Below are 24,389 nucleotides of genomic sequence, written 5' to 3'. Positions count from 1 at the left end.
ATCAGTGCTAAACCCTTTTTCCGCTTGGGCTTTTACAGGTGGACGGCAGTCAACGAATGACAGTATCTAGCCCGACCGGAGAAGTTCTGGAGAAACCCTTGACCTTGTGTATCAATCCGGGAATCTGTGAACGCACATACTTGGGCGCAACTAACCCGTTCAGGGCCAACCCTCACAAGAAGCAAGGCCCATACCGTTTGTATTTTTCCTCAGCTGTGCAACCCGGATCTGTGAACAGCCTCAAAGACCATATCTCAATTCTATAATGTACAGCTAGTGAACTCATCTGCCTAAACCGCGTGGTAATAGGGCTGACTGCTTAAGGCGCGCCATTCAATTTTGAATGTGGCCTTGAAGATGTCGGGGTACGTTGTGCACAAGAAAACCAATGCGTTTCATCTTCAGAGATATAGGTTCTGTCTTAGGGCATCGGTGCTGCCTCAAGAAAAAACTCGCGGACCTTGCTGAAGAGGTATGCCGAAAATTGTTACGATTTTCCTCAGATAAACGCAAGAGAAGATGATGTTCGGCATTCTACGCTGCTTAGCAAACGGACACCGGAGTCTGCGCGCCTTAAGTCCCCGGCAAAAAAAGTCTGCAGGGTATGTTTGCAGTTCTTCTTTTCATTCCGCTGCAGGAAAGCCTGGCCACCCTCGATTTGCTGCCTCTGTCCCTTCACAAAGCTCGTTGGGAGAAAATGATGAACGATAAAGAAAATATTTTTGCACCGAAAACCGCACCGAAGGTTAGTTATCCGAAATCCTCCGTTTTTATCTGACATTCTTTGGTTGTGTGCTTTTCTTTGACAACCACTCATGGTGGAGCAGACGGCAGGGGAAATTCTCTTTTAATTTGCCTTAACCAAATGTGGTGTGGTAACTTTCAAGAAGCCAAACGAAGGATTCGTTGTTGATGCAGAAGCTGTCCGATGCGTTCAGACATCACACACATGATGCGCTCGCGAAGCTTGTCCCGAACCGGGTTAGGTCAACAGAATCTAGGATATACTTCTTCAGTAGGAACACAAGTGTTGTCAGGTTATCGGTGATTAACAATCTCGATTTGATAGCCGGAATCCAATGGCGAAATTGGGACAAGTCCAATCGCCAGGGCCCATCATATCCTGGATTCCGAAATATGCAAACTTACCCCCTTGAACCCTCATCCCAGTTTAATCGTGTTGTTAGACAGACGGTGGGGTTTATATTCGGGTTAGGACTTAACCATCTCAAAGGTCGTATTAAGAAGAAACCGGCCTCAATCTGGGAACTCTGGTGCCGGAGTCAGACCTTATAGAGGTAATCTGGAGCGTCTTGGTTTCAGAATACATCAGAAACCCTAGGTCTTCAGTTGCAGTGCTTATGAGGTATCCAATTTGGTAAGTTATGAGCTCCCAGGAACGGATCGCATGATTATCATGGCTGATAGAAGATGCTCGAGAGACGGGGTGTTGCTGCCAATCGATGCCAATGGTGTTCTTGTTGCCAGCTTCTATCCAGATTGCCTGAGTGAGTGTCTAGAGGGGTAAGTATCTCGGAATGATTTTGGTAAGCTAGCACTAAGTCCCTACCCCATCCACTTTTATCCACAACAAGGCTTTCAAATAAACCATGGTTGTACGGCAGCGAAGCACCAATGTTTTAACACTGATGATGAGGATGAAGTTGATAATGAAATGCGGTGAGGCACGACTGTGTTATCTTAAGGCTATCCAGTGATTAATCGTGGTAAGTTTTTGAGTCTGAGGCTGTGCTCTATCTAATCTCAATCGAAGTTGAGTATCGTTGAAAATTTATTGATATCGACCTCGAAAAGTTTAAACTTGAGAAGTCCTCCCGTGCCGCCGAAGCCGGTACCGAGTAAGTTGCCCATCACGAAGGACCCGGGATGACGGTTTGTACACCTCTGTGGTCCACTGAACTGTATTGCGTGGTGTCCGTGCGCCACTCACAGGTTGATCAATGGTTAGAGGTCTGACTAACACAGTCTCCGAGCGCTTTAAGTTGGTGGTTGGAACAGGTGTAGCAAATTGTAGTAGTAGTGCACTTGCATTTTCCGCCAAGCATCGCTTTTTTGTGGTCAGGTTTTTGAACAAAAGGCTTTAGTTGAGGACTTCAATCGTCCTGTCTAATTGTGAGTGCCTTCGCAGTGTCCTAACCCACCTGCAACCATGAGACAACTCATGCCTCATCCGCAGTCGCGTGGTGTCACCAATCTGGTCGCCTTATTTGTTGCATACAGCGGGGCGGGTAAGCTATGTGGAAGCGTCTCTACTTGGTTGGATACCCGTTAACAGTCGCCTGTGCGCAGTTCGTGTGGTAATGTCTAAGACAGTCCCTGTTCACCTGTTTATGCCACGATATCTAATTCTGGCGAGCCCGAAATAGCTCAGTGATTAAGGCGCCAGGAGGTTCGTGGTGTGAACCCAACCTCAGCACCTCGAATGCTGCTGTCTGGTCTTGGGAAATCTGGCATCACATCCTTAGTGCCTCCTTCCGTTGGCATGACAGTCGAGCACCGAAAGGATGTTACTGCTCAACGGGTTGGTTTTCTCACCTGAATCTGGCGTTTCTCTAACGCTGTAGGTGCTTCCTTAGGACGGGCTAGAAGCTCAGACATCGTTGTTGGTGGTGGTATGAACGCCCAGGTGGGTGGGTAAGCGCTGCTGTGGCCGAATTTGGTGGTCGTCTTGGGTTGAATATGAGACGCACGAACAAAAAAACTGTCTACTTCATGTGTTCCAATCATAAACTGTTTCTTCGCAGTATCAGTTTCCGAGACAGCAGGAGTCGTCTGACCATGTGGTGCCCACCAACGAACCAATTCCAAATCCAACTACACCACATAGCCTACGGTTACGGATGGCGACGCTCGATCACCGCCTACCGCTCCGTCTGATTCTGACCCTGCACTTGTGTGCTGCTGTTCTTCGCTGCGCTTTTCAGGTCTACGCAACACGTATGCACCTCGATTAGCCATAGAGAAGCCTATAGACCCGAAATCAAAGGAAACTCTAAGAACCGGCTGCTCGAATATCTGCCAGTCCGGCCTTATGTCGGATATTGACATCCATCGAGAAGAGATATCCACAGTGCTACTCAGAGCCGGAACTTCCATTTGCGGTACAACCCAGCCAAACACCAAGCGCTGTATCTCTGGAGGGACCGTCGCTTTGATGGAGTCCAGACGACAAATTCCTCCTGGCGGGACCATAACTCAACCCGACGCATCATCCGACGTCATGTTAAACTGAGTATCCGTGCAGACCAGGAAGTTTGGTGGGCCCGGAAGGCTGATGAAATGGAAGAGTAAAAATGCTGAAAACGTCTTCGGACTGTTCCACTTGATCTTTTCGACTGGTCTTCGGGAACTTGTCAGCGAGACAATCTGGAACCAGAGTGGCTCTCTGATATTCAGCAAAGGGTAACGTTTGAAACGCTTCGCACAATATTTCGAACAACAAATCATTTGGCCTGTAGATTGGCAGCCTCCAACAGAAAAGTGGACGGTTACGAGGGTTTATCTTAACACAAGCATCATGCTGCTCCTGGCCCTGACGACCTTCCACCTGGCGTCTAGAATTATGGTGGTAAACCCCCAGGTCATTGCTTGCTTAGGCTATTTTGGTCAATCTGGGATAACTGGAGTGGGTCGAAGATAGTGCCCATTTAAAAAAGAATGTTCGCATTGAATGTGGATATCCCAAACGTGTTAGTTTGACTCTCGTTGTGATAAGGCTCCTGGCGTCGCTCATTGTCCGGCGTCTTGCGAATCCTTGACCAGTAAGCACCAGATGGGACCAGAAAGAGGATGCGTCGTTCACATCATCACCCTCCGTCAGGTTTTAGAGCAACGCCTTATCTACAGACGATCCACAATCTTAGTGTTCCTTGACTTTAAGGGTGCGTTCGATTCTGTCGATCGCTCGGTGCTTTTAACCACACTTTCTCCACAGTGTACGCCCCAGATGTTTGTGAACATACTCCGGTCCCTATATTCGCACACTTCTAGGTGTGTGAGTGTATGATGAACTCTCCATAATCTTCCTTACAATGATGTCCACTCTCTTCACTCTTGTTCGTCATTTATAAGAGAATTAGGCGAACACTGAGAGGTCTTCAAAACTCCAGTGCTTGGTTTGTTGCTGGTGGGAACCTTGTTGGTCTGGAGTACGCAGATGACATCGCCATCATGTTGGAGGATGAAGGCCGAGCACAATACCTGTTAAAGAAACTGACCACCGTCACGTCATCTGTTGGCATGCGTCTTGCACCTTCATAGTTGTTACGAATAGAATATCGATTCTGACTGAGCGCGAGAACAAGAATGAGTGGCGTAGAATGAATAGCGCTTTACTTGTCTAAGAATAGACGTACATAAGCCGATACTGAAGGCGAAAGCATGGTTAATACAAAACGATAGTGTGAGCACAAAGAATATTCCTGACATTCACCCTGGCCGTTGGATTGTGTGTAGAGGGATAAATTGGTTACAGGTATTGGATGAATGATTGCAAAAATCTAATGGGTAATAATGAGGGTGGTTAGGCTTCTCGATTTCTTAAAATGTAGAGCCGTGTACGCTGCTGGAGCCTGGCTAAATCAGAGATGCTAGGGTCATATGTATCTGGAGATGCAGGTGCATTTCCCGGGCACGGGGGTGAGACTGAACTATGATCGAAATCATCTCCAATGTTATTGAGCGGAGGCGTGTGCAAGTCAGATAGAGGGGGTGCATGAACACCATTGTCTTCATTGGATGAGGTACGCGTGAAATCGTTGACATGTGTGCGATCACCACAAGGAGCGAGATGGCGGACGGATACAGTGCTTTCTCCCCCACCGGGAAAACGAACATGGGCGTAACGTGGATTGCAATTCATAAGTTGGACTTCCTCAACGACGGGCTCATACTTTGAGGCACGGTCAAATCTCTTCAGTAAAACAGGTCCTGGAACAGTGAGCCAAGTTGGTATAGATAAACCACAGGATGACCGACGTTCAAACCGGAACATCCGTTCATGTGGAGTGGCATTCGTGGAGACGCAGAGAAGGGACCGTATAGAGTGGAGGGCATCTGATAGAGCCGACTCCCAGTGACAGATTTGAAGGCCTTTCGTCTTGAGTCTAAGCTGGATTGCGTTCCAGAGTGTCCCGTTGAGGCGTTCGACTTGCCCGTTCCCCTGGGGATTATAAGAAGTTGTTCGGCTGGTGCAAACTCCCCTGTCATGTAGGAATGTGGACAGTTCGTCAGATATGAATGAGGAGCCACGATCCGAATGTACATATGCAGGCATGCCAAACAAAGAGAATAACTCACACAGACATTTAATAACTGTAGACGCACATGTATCTACGCAGGGAAAGGCAAACGGAAAACGAGAAAACTCGTCAACGATGGTAAGGAGATACCGGTTTCGAGTAACAGAAGGTAGAGGTCCTTTAAAATCGATGCTAATTCGTTCAAATGGTTGGGTCGCTTTGATGAGCGTAGCGGGGGGTGGTTTGTAAAACTGCGGTTTGATGGCGGCGCAAACCGTACACTTTGTGGTGATGTCCTTGACATCTTGGAGAGAGAACGGCAGGTTTTTGGAAAGAACAAAGTGGTGCATTCGAGTGATTCCAGGATGGCACAAGGAATCGTGAATTTCTTTTAATTTATCATTGCCGATCACATTGGCGCATAGGTTACGCGATAAGGTGTCAGCAACCAGATTGTCTTTTCCAGGTCTGTAGCTCACATCGTAGCTAAAAGCGGAAAGTTCCATTTTCCATCGCTGAATTTTATCATTTTTTATCTTACTTTTTTGCGAGGAACCATACATAAAGGAAACTGACCGCTGGTCAGTGATAAGCTTGAAGTGCTTCCCGAAGAGATAATGCTTCCATTTACGGATAGATTCAACGATGGCGTATGCCTCCTTCTCAATAGCAGAGTGATTCTTTTCGCTCGGTGTCAGTGTTCTAGAAAAGAAGGCCACCGGTTGGCCGTTCTGAGTCAGAGATGCAGCAATGGCTATGTCTGAGGCGTCAGTCTCGACAACCAATGGTGCGTTGTAGTCGACTGTCACAACCATGGCGTTCTCTAACTCCTTCTTTAAATTTTTGAAAGACTGTTGCACACGCTCCGGTAAGGGGAAAGTCTTATTTCTGACAAGCACACTGATTTTGTCAGAGAAGCATGGTATCCATTGCGAATAATAAGCAAACATACCAACAACACGTTGTTGGGATTTAGCGTCATGTGGATGAGGGAGTTCACGAATAGGTTTCATTCGTTCAGGATCTGGTTTGATAATTCCTTTAGAGACTTCGTAGCCCAGAAGGCGTATTTGTTTGGCTGCTATGATGCTTTTCTTACAGTTAAGGGTAATTCCATATTTTCTTATTACTTCAAAGAAAGATTTGAGGTTCTGGTCATGCTCACTTTGGGTAGTCCCACAAATAGTGACGTTGTCGATGTAAGCGTAGGTGCTACTTAGGTTCTCAGACTTGATTATTTGGTCAATAGTACGTTGAAAACATGCTACTCCGTTGGTTACACCGAAAGGAATACGACGGAACTGAAACAGCTCTCCGCATGCTTCAAAAGCCGTATACGGTTTATCTTGCTCACTGATTGGAACTTGATGGTAAGCACTCAATAGGTCTAAGGTGCTAAAGACAGTATGACGGGAAATTTCTTCGATCATTTTATCCAGTCGCGGTAACGGATACGCGTCTAGGTATGTGAACCGATTAATGGTTTGACTGTAGTCCACTACCATGCGTCTTTTGTGGTTTGAATTTTTCGTGACCAGTACTTGAGCCCTCCATGGAGAACTCGAAGGTTCGATTATACCTTCATCCAATAGTCGATTAACTTCACAGCGGATAAATTGTTCATCGTCCGGATTATAACGTCGCGATTTTGTAGCAACAGGCTTGCAGTCGGGTGAGAGGTTAGCAAAAAGAGGAGGTGACTCGACCGCAGCAGCAGGTAGACCGCAGAGGGTGAATGGACCTCGGTCCCCACCGAATGTGATTTCAACTTTGTTATGTAGACCAAGGAAGTCATGGCCTAGCAGCAGGTCAGCACATAGATTGGGTAATACCAATAGTTTGATCTTTTTGTAAACGGTGCCCCTGTAATCGATGGATGCGTAGCAGTAGCCTCTAGTTGAACACGTCAGAGAGGTAGATGCCATGGTAATCACAGAATTGTTAGCATATACCTTCCAGCCATGTTTACCAACCACCAAAGGAGATATGTAACTGCTCGAACTTCCTGTGTCTATGAGGGCCTGAAGCGATATCCCGTTCACCTTTATGCTGGTCACCGTGCGAGACAAGCAGTTCGGGGCCGCAGCAGTCAACAGGGAAGATAAGGCCGAATCCGTTGTGCAATTTGAGTGACACTTTACAGATTTGGATCGACAAACACGCTGAAAATGGCCTGTTTTGCCACATGATTTACAAACTGCTTCTCTTGCGGGGCACTTTGACCGTGGATGTCTGGAACGACCACAAAAGTAACATATCTGAGAACTGATTGACGAGAGATAGGGTGTAGAATCAGGGGAGTTTGAGTGTGAAGGGATAACTGTAGATGTCTGTAAAGGTGCTGCAGCCGCAGAAAATGATATCGCCTGGTTATGTGAGTATGACTGAGCTTGTTTGTGGGCCAATTCTAATGACCTGGCCAATTCATGAGCTTCATCGAGAGTGAGTTCGTTTTGAGCTAGAAGTCGTTCTCTGATGGTAGTAGACTGAAGTCCGTTGATTAGAGCATCGCGTACACTTTCGTTTTGATGGTCAATGGCGGACACCGCCTTGAAATCACAATTTTTGGCCAAGGATTTAAGCCTCTGAACAAACTGATCAACATCTTGACTGGTGTCTTGTTTGAAAGTTTGTAGAAGATGGCGAGCATAAATTATATTCTTAGGACGAACGTACGATTTTTCAAGTGTACTGGTAGCCGATTCGTAATCTGGACAGTCAGCGATATAAACGTATACAGGTGCACCCACAAAATGGATCAGAGTTTCGAGTTTATTTAGATTGGGCGATTCGACAGTGCCCAGAAACGTTTGGAAAGTTCGGAACCAATGATTCCAACGCGTTGTTGCGTCTGGAGAATTAGGATCTGCGTCGAAACACTTGGGTCGCAGCAACGGTTCCATTGTATTCTTAGACAAGTAAATTGGTACGAATAGAATATCGATTCTGATTGAGCGCGAGAACAAGAATGAGTGGCGTAGAATGAATAGCGCTTTACTTGTCTAAGAATAGACGTACATAAGCCGATAATGAAGGCGAAAGCATGGTTAATACAAAACGATAATGTGAGCACAAAGAATATTCATGACAATAGTGTAAGGTCATGCTTCAAAACGTGCAGTCCCCGAATATACCCTTTATCAGGCTACAGTAAGGGTTTTGTGTGGTTGCCAAACATGACCTTTGCGGACGGATAATTTGAGGCGTCTTCGGGCTTTTGACGACGGGTGCTGGTTTTAGATGGTGCCAATGAATTAGTTACGACGGATGTTCAGTTTTATAGCAGGTACTTAAATCGTGAAAAACCTACAGCATCATCACCCACGGTGGTTCGGTCATGTGCTACACACCGAAACACTGTCTCCCAAGACGAATGCCTCCGTGCCTCCTTCAGAATAGCGCAAACCGCGAGGTGGACAACGTATGACTTGGTAGAACGGTGTGAAGGAGTTTATATATGTTGTTTATATGTTGTGCGCCTTCCAGGATGGGAACCTCGTGACCCCGCCTGCGATTGTCTGGAGACATTGTAAGATGTGCTAGCTAATGTAATGCTTCAAATATAATTAGATTAGCTTTGTTTGTATGGCAGTGAAGTGTCAGGGTCAACACTGATTTCGCTGTCCTCTGTGGTGACCGAATGCCTCCCTCCTTCAGAATAGCGCAAACCGCGAGGTGGACAACGTATGACTTGGTAGAACGGTGTGAAGGAGTTTATATATGTTGTTTATATGTTGTGCGCCTTCCAGGATGGGAACCTCGTGACCCCGCCTGCGATTGTCTGGAGACATTGTAAGATGTGCTAGCTAATGTAATGCTTCAAATATAATTAGATTAGCTTTGTTTGTATGGCAGTGAAGTGTCAGGGTCAACACTGATTTCGCTGTCCTCTGTGGTGACGGCGTGTCCTATCATGCTATTCGTGCATATTTTTGTCTTCAGCAACTGATGCCGATAGCAAGACTGTCCAAATTATTCCCCCTGGGAGTCCTTTATAAAATAAACCCCGGAGAAATAAGAATATGCGATAACTGGTTAGGTTACATAGGTCAACTGAGCCAAGACTGTGGACATTTCCTAACTAAAAGTTAATGTGCGGACGTACTAGAATGGCGTATGTTTTGTTTTGCTTTCACAATGAAAAATGTGTTCAAACGTATCGTGCCTACGCGGTTAACATTTACTTCCACCGTTGATAATGATGACGACGACAGAGAAGATGATTTTCACAATACTAGTTCTGCTAACAAGTGTTCCGTAGTATTCAGATGGGCTTCTTCCCACGCGACAGATTTTTCTCGTTAGGATGAGTCATCCTCAGTAATATCACAGACGGTGGACACCCATGACTTACGATCCATAAGAACATCAGCATACGCTGTTGGCGGGTTTTTAGTTCCATCGACGGTGACCGTAGACTACTTTGTCCCGACTATCAGTATTGACACCCATATTTTTGACACATCCATTATGGCAGCGACATGCTGAACACCGCGATGGTGAGGGCCACACTTTAATTCGGTGTCCCGTCCGAAAATAAGAATATCACTTACCGGATAAATTATATTTCGGATTACCTAGATATGCGTTGTTCGATAGTTGCCACTCATGAGTCCTATTCTCACCGATATTTCGCTGCTTTGCTTATTGAATGCTGGTCGTTGCGGTAGCTAACCCGTTCGCTGTTTTGAATGCGTCTTCTAGAACCATGCAACTACCTGTTCTCCGGATCAGTTGTTTTGATACTCATGGTTTAGCTAACATTGTTGATGAAATTTTGCGCTCAGTTCCTCTTTTTAACCCAGTGCTTACTCTTCCATGTACACAGACGCCACAATCCTGTGGAACACCATTGCAAAAGGTTACATGCTCAAATCGTCCTCAAATTTCCTCCGGTCAGCCTATTCGGGCTGACGTTGTCAGAGGTAGTTTAAGTCAGGCCGAGCGCGAAAGACTTGAGCGTCAAGCGGAATTGGCTGAACTTCGTCGCTCCAGAAAACGTTGTATACAGGCCGGTGTTTCTCTTCCACCGCCATCTAACCACGTTTCAGATGCTCCTGTTCAGGTAATTGCATACTTTCTTTTTTCCGTTAATACGTCTTTATCCTAACCTTACAACGTCTACACCATTTGCCACCAATACGCATAAGGCATGCGAATGGACGTCAATGGAGTGTTCGCGCCGAAGATATAGCCACTATTTGGGTTTACGGCTTTCACTGCCTCATCACTGATGACTTGCTGTCATCCCTAGTTTTCATGTGCGTACCGCTAGATTGGATCACTATTGCACACCGAAACACTTTCAATACATCCTTCAGCAGATTAGTCGCACCGCCTCCCATTATCGAATGCCTAGTAGTTGTGATGTTCACTGCACTTTTCCTTAAGTCGACGGGAGTGTAGCTACTATCAGCAAACTTGAATTCATATTCCCTTGATCTTCGGATCATAGTGAACGAATTGGGTTCATTTGTGTAGAAAGTGTGGCTAGTTTCGCTGTTGCGGTGAGTTAATAAGCTTTGAGTGACTCGATGAATTATTTGTTCTCTCTAACGTTTCTCTTCCTATAATTCCAACATTCATGATAATGGTCGCCTGTTCACCAAAACTGTATGCTTGCTGACTGACCTTGATCTTGCTATTTCCGAAACCCTCTCTTGTCCCGAAATACCTTTGACCTGTCATAACTTCCACGCAGCCGGTTTCATTAACTGGTCGTTACTCTGTTGGACTAAATATTTGGTCTCTGTAAGTGCAGCTGGTTGTGCACGACGGTCGGGGTGGTTCATTCCAGGTCTATCGTCTGCCATCCACAAAGCTGGTCATAGTTTTTGTGGATTCGGGTTCACTTTGTATCATTGCTGGGGACCTTGAAAGATGATTGTCGCCCGATATTGTTGAGTCCTCAAATTTGTCTCTACGCTGTCTGTGACGATATAGTTATAAAAGGACGGTAAGTCAGTTCAGTAAGAACATCCAGTAACTTGGGTTGAAGTAATTTTATGCATACACCAAGTCGCCTTTTTGCATCAAGCGCCGCAATTAAAACGTAGATATCTGGAGACACCAATATATGTTCGGTGGAGCCATCACAAACAGATAGGTGCTGAAATAGTGGCAGGAACGTTGAACTGCAACTACTACAACTTCATACCGGTGGCCGACGGAACATGTATATTTTTGGACGGATAGTGTAGAACATTGGGTTTGAAACATTGCGATGCAGTGTTGTTTCCACGCTTTTTCAATACTTATGGCTCAATGTTCTCTGTCTTTACACTTTCCTGCTATGATGGGTGATAACGGAGTCGACAGCTTAGTGGCTAGGACGCGGACCTGCTGGTCGAAGGTTCGAACGCAACCCGGGGCTCTCGTTGCTCATCTCTGGACTGTCCGTGTGCGTTTTTCTCCTGTATACTAAGGTTTGCAATTGGTCGTCTGTCGTCCTGGCGACGAGTTCATCTAGGAACGCCAATTTGTTCGTGGGATCCGAACTTCTGGAACAACTCAGCAAAGCAATAGATAGTACAAAAAGAAAAGAAACTGAACGAGTCACAGTCGGCCGCAAAATCCCCAGAATAGTCAAGCCAAATGATCACAACCGCAACGATACATGGATCACAATACCCACGACAGCGGAGAACTTGTTGAAGGACTCAATCTTAGTTTCAACGGGTACCGATATATTTGCTCATTCTCGAAGCGTCATCAATGGAGAAATCAATATACCAAAACTATCGACTGTCACGCTAAATACAGTATACAACGCCCCGTCTACTGAAGAGAAAGCTGTACAAAACGGAAGCGGATGAAGTCATCGTTATTTTATCAGCTGACAAAAGAATAGTCATTCTGCACGAAACAGAATGCATCGACGAAGCCAACGCGCTGCACAACCGCATGCCACCTGCAGAACAAACAAACTGCAAAACTCAGACAAAAACAGAAACCTGTGGATGTGCCCAAACTCGCGGATAAGAAGCGTGGAAGAATGAAGGCCCAAGACTTGCAAGCTGTCCGATTCTACTGACTTCCAAAGATTCAAAAGAAATGGTGTTGTTCTCAAGCGTTTTACCGCTAGATTTAACTATTCAATGGAAATCGAACGACGATTTATGGAGAGACGAAAACGCCAGGATAAAAGATGATGAGATTACGGCATCTTTCGGTCTAACTTGATTGTGCACATTGGTTGATTTAACTACTACAAGGGACATCTTGACAACCATAAACCGAACGCTTGTGAGAGCAGATATCTGCGAAGTGCTGGATCTGTGGTTGACCTACTTTGAGCTTAATGTACGGCAGTGTGAGCAATTCCAAGGAGCTCCACGGTCGTTCACGGTGGTTTATTGTAGAAGTTACAGCATAACTGAAACAGCCTGTGCTATCAGATATCACACCAAGATGTGTGCGATGTGTGGATCACACGTTTGCTAGTTTAAAGAAAAGTGAGCTGTCACGAGCAAAAAAAAACAGCTGAACGTTTTTTTCGACATCCACTTAGCAGTGGAAATGGGGTACAACAAATTGGCGTTTCCATATTAACTGGCCATAGAAGCAACGGCAAACGGAAGTGTACAGTAAAGAAGCACGCGTTTAGATTCTGAACTACTTTTGTAACCACCTGAACTGCCACAAACGAAACAACATGCGAGCCCTATTCAAACGGATCGGGACGCTTTACAGCACAATGGAATCGAAAACAATGGAAGGCGATTTAATGAGGAATTTTATTTGATGAATCTTACCAATTATAGAACAGGCTACTTTGTCAACACAGCCAGAATGAAGAATGCTTACACTTCCGCGCATCCAACATGGCCAAAAGACTTCCTGTCGCATAATGGAATGACATTTACCTGTAGTTCCTCTAATGTGTTGAGAAGCACCCTGTCGAAGCTAAAGACATGGTTGTATATAGTAAGTGCGACAAACACTGCTGGTCAGACGAAAATGACGAGGAGTGACAAATAGCCGCGTTGCAAAATATTGGAAACAGGACCGTCAAACAACTTCAACCCAAGAAGCAAGGGGATTATGTGTGACAACTATATTCAGCGTGGATTTTGGGTGATCATCCATGATGTCTCAGGCCTTTATCAGTAGTTGATATCACCTATAGGCTGCAACATCGCTTGATTAGAGTGCGTATGTTGTGAACGAGGATGTCTTGGGAGAACACTTTGTTCAACATTCGAGGGTTCCGTTTGAGTTGCACTATATTTTTATCAAAACATGAACCCAACATATATTCGCTCCACTTATGTGTCATCATCCTCGTCGAAAATTCTGAAATCTCCTCATACGACTAACAAACAGGCAAGAAACTTTCGAACCCACAGAGACCTTCAACGTGGTAAAATTATTCACCTCCAAATTCGAAGATGCCTTTGGGTCTGAAGACAACTTAATCGCATCTCCAGTTATCCTGTGTTATAGCCCTTTTGATTGCACGCATTCAGACCTATATCTCAACCAATTCTCATGACTTGGTCGAATCCTATGTGAAATATTCAGAAAATATTCAGTAGGGCAGCGAAGCACTGGGGTTAAACACGGGCGTCATGCTGTCGATGATGATGATGATGATGACATTCAAAAACTCGACTGAATGTCGCACGATTTCAATATTTCGCCAAACTTGAATGTCCATATCCATCTATCCTGTACACATATACCTGCCTCATGAGGACTAGCGCTCTCTTTTATCCTTCCGTGGGCGAGATGGCGAATTTACTGACCGGAAGGTCCGTGGTTCGAACCCGACCTCTGCCTCTCGAATTCCTCTGTCTAGGCTTGGGCAAACTGACAGTATCCCAGCCCTCATGCTTCCTTCGTGTGGTATGGCAGCTAGGCACCGAAAGGGCGCTACAGCTGAACGATTATTTTTTTTATTGGTATTTGTCCTTCCGTATTCCAATTCCCTTCTCTCACTCCCACAGTTGCCCGTAAAATTGGACCCGGTGCCCGAACCACCGAAAGCAACCACACCGGTCACTTTACCAGAGAACTGCATGGCTTCCACAGAAGAGGTGGACAACGCCTCCGAAACATCCGGTTTGTACATTTGTAATATTGTGCCAAGTATCATCGCAGTTTGAGTTGCATTGCTTTTAACTGATTCTTCGTCTGTTTCCGCAGAACTATTTAACCAGGCCGCACTGTGCCAACCTAAGTGTGGTGGTATATGTATAAAATATAAAACTGTCCGTGATTTTTCCTTGGTACCTACACATTCCAAGGAGTCGTTGAAAACATGCGTATATAATTCGGTCATTTTCTCTTTTCACAATAACCTTGTAGCCACTTTTTATTTGAAAATACACGGCCTGCCAAACAAACCGAAGGCCACAGTCCAACTGCTTGAGTGAATTCAATGGAACTCACAGGATTGAACAAATAGTTCGAGTTCTGTTTATACGACAGAGCTGTGTTTGATGATCACAGATTGCTATTTCTGTGCAGCTGCCTTGACTGGTGTAATGTCGTGGATTCATACACCATTTGCCTCCGGTTCGGCACACGTGAACTTGACTGGATTTTCTGAGAAAGTTCTCGTTGGTTTGGTCGAATGGCATGCGGCTCTAAGATGGGGCGGTGATGATGGTTATGTTCCTAGTTAGTTTTACTTACTTGCCAACAACACGTCAACCTTTGCAGCACTGTGTTTCGGTTAAGGTAGTGATGTCATGACTTTTATTCCGCATGAATTCATTACGAACCATCGTCAAACTAGAATCTTTTGCCGTTTTCATCACCAACCACCTGGTACTCCATCCGACCAAACCCCAGATGATGCTTGACTAGAGTGGTTCTCAATGTCCTGTTCCATGCTCCGTTCTCCTTTTCAGATTTCACCCACCCCTATTACTTACGACCAAAGTTCGGTGCACAACGAACTCGTGCAGAAGAGACTGAGGCACTCCCTCGTCAACGTTCTGCTACTTTCGTCCCTCCTCATGGGACATCTCCTGGCGACACGGTCTCCGAAGCAGGTATCGATAGTGATGTCGATTCAGTCAGTTGTGAGGATCGTCGTTCCAAACGGTCGGATTCTCACAGTCGTGTTATCAGGAACGAGCATCCGGCGCGATCATCGTCCAAAGAGGAACTCCCCAAATCAGACTTTGACGAGCATTGTGACAACAAAGGTAGATGGTTTAGCTGTCTTATGTGCCGTCTTATGGGTACCGTCAAAGCTGATACCTTGTGAGGGGGTGTATGTGAATTCCTGTGGGAGCGTACTAGTGTACAGCAAGACTTCGCCTGAGTTCACTACGTCCACTGGTGTGAGATAAGCCTGCCATCTCTGAACGTTGCTCTTCAACTTCGTTATTGAATATGCTGCTTACAACTTTCCTGCCTGTCTCGGAAACCTCGAGGATCGAAACTCTTCCGGAGCGTTTCCTCATAGACATTGTGTACGCGGATGATTTTGCCCTTCTTGCCTCACTACCATAAGAAATGCGAGCCATTGCAAATGGCCTAAGTAGTTCTGTCGCACGGTTCGTAATGTGCTTCGTACCCGCAAGGTGCGTAAGGCTCTTATAAGGCTGAATGGGGTCAAATCCAAACCGCAGCCTTGCAGGCCAGCCAATCGACGTGGCAGATAATTTTGTTTATCTGAGCAGTTCCGGTGGATTGGCTGGAGATAAAGTTACCTCGAATCCGACAGGCCAGGATAGCCTTCGCCAGCCTCCGACGCGTATGGCGCTGACGTGACGTCCGGCGCAGTTTACGCGGTGGCGGTGCATTCCACACGTCGCCAAAGTAGAATTTTCTGTCGTTTTCATCTCCAACTACCTGGTACTCCATCTGATCAAACCCCAGATGATGCTTGACTAGAGTGGTTCTCAATGTCCTGTTCGATGCTCCGTTCTCCTTTTCAGATTTCACCCACCCTTATTACTTACGACCAAAGTTCGGTGCACAACGAACTCGTGCAGAAGAGACTGAGGCACTCCCTCGTCAACGTTCTGTTACTTTCGTCCCTCCTCATGGGACAGCTCCTGGCGACACGGCCTCCGAAGCAGGTATCGATAGTGATGTTGATTCAGTCAGTTGCCAATCGACGTGGCAGATAATTTTGTTTATCTGAGCAGTTCCGGTGGATTGGCTGGAGATAAAGTTACCTCGAATCCGACAGGCCAGGATAGCCTTCGCCAGCCTCCGACGCGTATGGCGCTGACGTGACGTCCGGCGCAGTTTACGCGGTGGCGGTGCATTCCACACGTCGCCAAAGTAGAATTTTCTGTCGTTTTCATCTCCAACTACCTGGTACTCCATCTGATCAAACCCCAGATGATGCTTGACTAGAGTGGTTCTCAATGTCCTGTTCCATGCTCCGTTCTCCTTTTCAGATTTCACCCACCCTTATTACTTACGACCAAAGTTCGGTGCACAACGAACTCGTGCAGAAGAGACTGAGGCACTCCCTCGTCAACGTTCTGTTACTTTCGTCCCTCCTCATGGGACAGCTCCTGGCGACACGGCCTCCGAAGCAGGTATCGATAGTGATGTTGATTCAGTTAGTTGTGAGGATCGTCGTCCCAAACGGTCGGATTCTCACAGTCGTGTTATCAGGAACGAACATCCGGCGCGATCATCGTCCGAAGAGGAACTCATCAAATCTGACTTTGACGAGCATTGTGACAGCGAAGGTAGATGGTTTAGCTGTCTTACGTACCCAACGGTATTGTTACGCAAGTTTTTGACATTGCTTTCATTGTTTTCGATAGTGTTTTGTTTTGTCTGAAACTCCGTCAGCATGTAGGGCTGTTTAACGTTGCTGGGAATTTGTTGTTGTGACACACTTCCACCGCGCTTCTCCTCGCTCACCAAGCAATGCCGCGTAACTGTAGATTATGGTGTGTGTGTGTGTGTGTGTGTGTGTGCACGCGCGCGACAACCTAGGGTTTTAACAATGTGAAATTGCTGCACTGGATTGTTGATTTTCAGAGAAAGTTCGATGCATTCCATCGAGCCCTGTGGTATTGTTCATAACTCGTTTAACACCGGGCGATGAATGTATGGGACTTTTAGTGTAATTTGGAGGTCGTTCCGCTTTAGCGCGCCTCCGGTACGTAGCTGCTATAGCCTCCGATGAAAACACATGGACCTAGGACCTGGCAATTTGCCTGAGCGTGCACAGGAGCAGTCGTCGTCCGTAGATTTGCTTCGAGCCAAAACATTCTAATCAGTAATTCGGGGGCTTATTTTTGGATTTGTTTCTAATTCAAGTCATTATTATGTGTATGTGGAACTAGAAAGATGGACGTCAATAGTCGGTGCGTTTTGGTAGCGGATCTTCGTTTTGGAAATGTTTCATTCTCTTGGACGTAGTATCTTCTGAGAGGTGTTTTCACGTGTTGGATATAAACAGAGTTTTCATTGCGACTGGGCTGAATAGTGTGAGCGTATTGTTCGACATGCTGTAGAGCTTTATGGGCAGGCTTCTCTGGACGACTGAGTCGGGTAATAGCACGTCGTCAGAAAGAGTTGCTACATGGCCGGAGCTATTTTCGCAGAAAGCCAAATGGTTGAGTCACTGGGCAAGTTTACTTGAGTATACAGAATATCGTATGGTTCGAAAAAGTCAAGGCACGTGTGGTGCCAGTGAGCAGAGACGCTTTGGGTGGTCTCGGCCTCCAAAGTCTTGCTTACCGGTCGGCTGCTCTGCTGACTGAGCTACCTAGATCACAATTATGCACTTGAACTTCACAGCTGACTCGCCCTCGAAAGACTGAATGTGAACACAATGAGTACCCATTATGAGACGATCTGGGGTTAAAGTTGTACTGTCTTCTGAGGACAGTAGAGTATTTCCTCCAATTGACCAGCGCTTCCGTACTTACGGGAACTCAGCTGCTGCCTTGTCTCGAAGAAGGATGGATTGGGAAGGTTCGGTCTTAAAACGTGCACACTCCGGTTGCCCAACGGTTGACGGCGATGACCGGCGTGTGCTTTTAAGAACCGATTCCAAACGTAAACTGTTCCCGTCAGCATAACCCTCAGGGTCCTCGCAAGACAGCGATTTTAGATGTATCGAGTTTTGTGCATTAAAAATAGACTGTAGACGGGAAAAATAACAGAACATGTATGGTGGAATGCGTTTGTTATTAAACTAAGTCCTGCTGGATGGTAGCAGCTTGTTGAGCTCACTCCAGAATTAGCAAGATTCTTGATGAATTGTGTTGCTGGTTTGGACGAAAGTTTGACCGCCATGTGGGAAATCTGCCGACGAACTACTCCCTCTACGTTGTCACTACCGGAGAAAAGAGCCCAGTTCAAAGTACCGTCTCGTCTTGCATTGGTGATTGCCGACGGAATTACTGCAACCAAGTCTGGTGCGACGGTGAACCGCGGTTTCTGGGTTGAAGCGAATTTCATCTTAATCTCGCAGGTTGATTCGTAGTGGCGTTGTGTGTCCGGTTGTTCGTTTCCAGTGTCTGGAAAGCCTGTTGCAACTTCGCCGTTGGCCTTTTCAGAAACAGTATTGCAAAATCACCGCCTTGAGCGATTGGCTAAACACTTTAAAGAGTGGTTCAGCTGGGTTCTTTTGGCACAACCTCTTGACCAACCCAACAAGTCTCACGTGAACATCGACACCAGCCCGCTTTCAACAATAGCTATCCGGCAAGAAACATCATTCCTCCAACGCGACAAGGCACCCGACCTCGCGCTTTTCGAAAAGGTGGTGAAGCCCTAGTGAGCAGTGTGACACCCCTACTACCGAAGATCTTGGACGGAAACAATACTAGTGAAATGGAGCGCCTAGACCATTACTCCAACGTTTAAAATGCGAATGATCATGCGAAAACCATCTTGTCATCAGCCCGGTATCTGTGGCATCCAATGTGATCTCTGACATTTTGTGCATGTAGATCGATCGGCGGGAAGCAGGTTTGTGAAAACCAAGCTGGGTTTTACCGAGAATGAATTGGCCATACTTTTATCGTGGTACTTGTTCCTGAACAGTGTCCCACGCTCGTGGTTCTTCTTTATCCGGAAGCTGTTTTTGACTCTGTCGATCGTCAGAAACTGGCGGTGTTTGACGATCGAAGGGGTACCGTCAAAACTCATACCCTGTGGGGGGGGGGTGAATGTGAACTCCTGTGGGAGCGTGCTAGCATATAGAAAGACTTCGTTTGAGTTCACCACATGGAGCAGTGTAAGACAAGGCTGCCATCTCTCACCATTCCTCTTCAATTTTGTTGTTCATATGCTGCTTACAACTTCTCTGCCTGTTTCCGGAGCGTTTCCTCATAGACATTGAGTACGCAGATGATATTGCTCTTCTTGGCTCTTCACCATGAGAGATGCGAGCCATTACAAATGACTTAAGTAGTTCTGTCACAGTTTGCTATGCGCTTCATCCCTGCAAGGTGCGAAAGACTGCTAAAAGGCTGGATGGGATCAAATACAAACCTCATGCTTGCAGACCAGCCAATCGACGTGGCAGATGAATTTTGTTTAACTGCGCAGTCCCGGTGGATTGGCTGGAGATAAAGTTACCTCGAATCCGGCTGGCCAGGATGGCTTTGCCAACTTCCGACACCTATGGCGCTGACATGAAGTCTGTCGCAGAGTGTACGCCGCAGCGGTGCGATCCACACTGTTTTGTGGATCGGAAGTGTGGCCTCTACGAGCAGAGGACATACGAAAGTTATCAGGGTCTGTCTGTCAGTGTCTATGGATAATTGGCCGAGTTTGGTGGGAACATCTGGTTAGTGATGCCAAGGTAAGTCAGATGGCTTTAGGAAAATATAACTCTCTAACAGTGGGTCAGCTACTCACCCGTTTTAGATTCCGCTAGTTAGGACACACTCCACAGGGATAAATTTTTCTGTCCAGCTCTGTACTTAGTGGAAACGACAGACATGCGGATGGTCTATGACCTGGCAACGAGATATGAAAATGCTCGCCAGCAAACTCAGCCGCGTCGACAGTTTCCGCCTCCCTGGCAGGGGAACTGTGGGACTCAACCGAGTACACATGCCTAAATCACGCGGCCGGTGGCGCTGGTGCATCGAGGCTATCTTCTCCAATGTATAGCTGCCTAGTCTCCCGAATCGACTGTGTATTGTGGATTCGCTTCTAATGCTTGGACCTAGCTGCAACGCTCTCCTATTTTCCGATGCTCGGAACTGTAAGAGCTCGAACTGATGTACCCTTGGTACATGATTTACAGCTAATAAACTGAACCGAACCGAACCTGTTCGTTGTATGTTGTCCCCACCCAACGCGTGGCCACTTTTTATTTGAAAATGCCCGGTTTGCCATACAAACCGAAGAGCACAGTCGACCTTCTTGAGTGAATTCGATGGAACTGACGGGACTGAACAAATAGTGCGAGTTTTGTTGTACGAAGAAACTCGATGGAACAGAGCTGTGTTTGATGACCACAGATTGCTATTTTTGTGCAGCTACTGTGGCTAGTGTAATGTGGTGGATTCGTGTGCTCACTCCATGGACACTTCTCATGTCTTGACATTGCCCTCTTATTTAGCTTAACGTTTGCGTCCGGTTCGGCACACGTGAACCTGACTGGATTTTCTGAGAAAGGTCTCGTTGATTTGGTCGAATGGCATGCGGCTCTAAGATGGGGTGGTGATGATGGTTATGTCGCGAGCCTCCGACGCGTATGGCGCTGACGTGACGTCCGGCGCAGTTTACGCGGTGGCGGTGCATTCCACACGTCGCCAAAGTAGAATTTTCTGTCGTTTTCATCTCCAACTACCTGGTACTCCATCTGATCAAACCCCAGATGATGCTTGACTAGAGTGGTTCTCAATGTCCTGTTCCATGCTCCGTTCTCCTTTTCAGATTTCACCCACCCTTATTACTTACGACCAAAGTTCGGTGCACAACGAACTCGTGCAGAAGAGACTGAGGCACTCCCTCGTCAACGTTCTGCTACTTTCGTCCCTCCTCATGGGACATCTCCTGGCGACACGGTCTCCGAAGCAGGTATCGATAGTGATGTTGATTCAGTCAGTTATGGGGATCGTCGTTCCAAACGATCGAATTCTCACAGTCCTGTTATCAAGAACGAGCATCCGGCGCGATCATCGTCCGAAGAGGAACTCGTCAAATCAGACTTTGACGAGCATGGTGACAGCGAAGGTAGATGGTTTAGCTGTCTTACGTACCCAACGGTATTGTTACGCAAGTTTTTGACATTGCTTTCATTGTTTTCGATAGTGTTTTGTTTTGTCTGAAACTCCGTCAGCATGTAGGGCTGTTTAACGTTGCTGGGAATTTGTTGTTGTGACACACTTCCACCGCGCTTCTCCTCGCTCACCAAGCAATGCCGCGTAACTGTAGATTATGGTGTGTGTGTGTGTGTGTGTGTGTGCACGCGCGCGACAACCTAGGGTTTTAACAATGTGAAATTGCTGCACTGGATTGTTGATTTTCAGAGAAAGTTCGATGCATTCCATCGAGCCCTGTGGTATTGTCAATAACTCGTTTAACACCGGGCGATGAATGTATGGGGTTTTAACTGTAATTTCAATCGGATGTAGTTTCTTTTTGTACATTTTGGATGTGTGTGGCCATGAAGGACCTCCCTAGATTTGGAGCAAACGTTTTTCTGTGGGATGAACCTTTGACATGCGTTTTCTGTTTTCATTTTCGATGTTTGTGCTTTACGTCGTCTTTCTTCTTGAAGTATTTGAACAGGGTTTTCATGTTTTGTTGGTTGTTGCTGGTTGTTTCCAGTTTCAGTCTCACAACGCCGCGTTGATCGTCTTGCTGAGTTACCATCTCTGTTACAATGCGAGCGGAACATCATTCTCCAGGCTAGTACTGCTTTGCGGCATTGTACCACGTATACTGGGCCTAGTGTCCAGGATGCAACGCCTAAGCGATCGAAGATTGCATCACGTGTTACTGCTGGCGAAGCTTCTTCTCACTCTTTGGAGCCTGAATCCATGGCATACGTAGAGGCGAACAAGATGTTGCTCATCGCATGTAAGTAGTCCACCTTTTGTTCAACTTTATCGTACCAACCTACCGAATAATCCAACTGTCCATGGGGATGTTTGTATCATTTCATCCTCAATAGGTCAACGTCGTCAGGTTCTGATGGAAGAATTAGCACTTTTGCATCGCGGTTCACCTGTTCTGGTGCCACCTAGCCGTGGGGAGCCTATTCGCGGACGGCTTAAATTGGACGCTGTTCGCCTGGGATTGAAACCTTTCCACAAACCCGGGGACCCTTCAAGCGGTGGGGGCTATGTTGTTCTGGATAAGGCTGTGGCCAGTTCATTTGCGTGCACAAAAATGACGCGTACTCCCCCGACTCAATATCACTTGTTGGCGATTATCAAGTAAGGGTTTTTCGTGTGAATACTTTGTATTCGACAGTTAGTCTTGCCGGACCTAATACTGGGGTAATAATATTCAAAGAGCGTGCTACTTTTATGTTCAAACCCATATCCTTATTTCGCGCGGTCGGTTTCTCTCTTATGGTCATTTCTCACCATCTTCTGGCTTCATCCCTCCTTTCACTGTTGATTAACCTTTCGTTAAAATGCACTTTATAGGTGTCGTGGTGAAGGTCGTATGTTCCACAGCGATATGGTCACTCTGGTGCATGTTAGTGATCTACCTGTAGGTACTGGTCGAGCAGCCACCTACGTGGACCTGCCAACTGCAATCGAGGTACGTTTTTCACACTGATTAGTTTCTAATTCTGCAGTTTTCTCCAAACGTCTATTTTTTACGTTTTCAAGTGGGTTTCAGTTCATCTTTCACCTTTTCCGTATGGTCTGAAAATGGAGACCGACCTCCGATTCATACATTTCCATAGAAATTGGATTAAAAACAATGGTTAATGATCAACACACCATTTATGGTGGATTAGCAAACTCAAGCAAGCTTATCACGTTGCATAGGATCGCATGTAAATAGCCGGATGAGGATGGCATAAACAATTAATGAAGTAGAAGACACAAAAAAGATAATCTGCCAGCTGTAACACCGTTTTGGTGCCTAGCTGCCAAGCCACCCATAGGAAACACCAGGAGTAGAATACTACCAGGTTACCCAAGCGTAGACAGGGGACGACGTAGGTCGGACCCACGATCAGTAAACTCGCGCTCTAACCACCGAGTCCTCTCGTGAAGTGTGGAATGTGGCAAATTATGATGCCACACAATTGGAATTTTCTCCCTAGAAAGGCTTCTAGGCGCCTTTTTAAAACAGCCGCTTAAGTAGAATATATCACAACTACTGGAAAGAGCTCCACTATTAGATACACAGTTTGGCAATAGATGGGTTGTGTCTACAAGGTAAGGAGGGAACCGAACGGAGTGGTGTATTGCGTCGGTGTTTTTGTACACACTGAGTGTAGCTTAAGGGGTTCTCTGTATCCTGGATGAGCCGGATCTTTAGACCGCCTTTGCAGCTCTACGTTAGCGCAATTCTAGGAAGCGCTCATCTCAGGGGTACCATTTAGTCTAAACTTGAATAGATGTGGATGCTAAAAATGTTTCGTCAGATTAATCTGTTGAACGAACCAAAAACTCAGCCCATCATCCCAAGGTGTTTAGTAGTTAGTTTGACTACGTCGGCATGTTGATGGTAGCATCCTGTGGAGCTAGAAATATCGGCTCGTTTTACTGTGCAACCCGTCGACCTGGATCGCCCCCTCACCAAACGTTTGTCACGCATAACGAACAGTACGTGGCACTCGTTCTCATTGAATCGAAGGGGCTATCCACGCCTCAGTAGTATGCTGCTTCTAGCGCACATTGTTGTATGGTGCTCGGACCAAAATCGCGCAATGGTTAAGACGTGAACTTCCTGACCGGAAGGTCCGTAATTCAAACCTAGCCAGGCAGTATGTCAGCTTTCGTGCTGACCTTTGGGTGGCATGTCAGCTATGCTCCAAAAGTGTGCTAAAGCTGAGTTATTATTCATTTTTATGGCTCTGGGCCTCATTCACTGTTGTCGGTTATCAGTCAGGTAGAAGACTGGGGGTGGCATGTCATGCTCCAAAAGTGTGCGAAAGCTGAGTTATTATTCATTTTTATGGCTCTGGGCCTCATTCACTGTTGTCGGTTATCAGTCAGTCAGAAGACTGGCTTTGCTAACTTACTACGTATCCCTTAGGTA

General features: G+C 46.3%; 1 protein-coding gene across 1 annotated transcript in view; it reads left to right on the top strand.

The window, feature by feature from the left end:
* Window positions 1-503: 503 nt before the first annotated feature.
* The window catches only part of T265_13593 (hypothetical protein), a gene marked incomplete at both ends in the record, with an annotated part of 38,660 nt that continues 14,774 nt past the window's right edge, over window positions 504-24,389 (top strand). The window contains 10 exons of the mRNA XM_009169615.1: window positions 504-602; window positions 638-745; window positions 10,090-10,326; window positions 14,210-14,324; window positions 15,119-15,418; window positions 16,685-16,927; window positions 21,093-21,392; window positions 21,990-22,241; window positions 22,336-22,600; window positions 22,817-22,934. Of these exons, the coding sequence (XP_009167879.1) occupies window positions 504-602; window positions 638-745; window positions 10,090-10,326; window positions 14,210-14,324; window positions 15,119-15,418; window positions 16,685-16,927; window positions 21,093-21,392; window positions 21,990-22,241; window positions 22,336-22,600; window positions 22,817-22,934 (2,037 nt within the window). The remainder of the gene's footprint in view (window positions 603-637; window positions 746-10,089; window positions 10,327-14,209; window positions 14,325-15,118; window positions 15,419-16,684; window positions 16,928-21,092; window positions 21,393-21,989; window positions 22,242-22,335; window positions 22,601-22,816; window positions 22,935-24,389) is intronic.

The sequence above is a fragment of the Opisthorchis viverrini genome, assembly GCF_000715545.1.
Source record: "Opisthorchis viverrini unplaced genomic scaffold opera_v5_82, whole genome shotgun sequence".
NCBI lineage: Eukaryota > Metazoa > Platyhelminthes > Trematoda > Opisthorchiida > Opisthorchiidae > Opisthorchis > Opisthorchis viverrini.
Note: the sequence above shows the minus strand (reverse complement) of the source record. Positions and strands in the feature narration are given on the sequence as shown.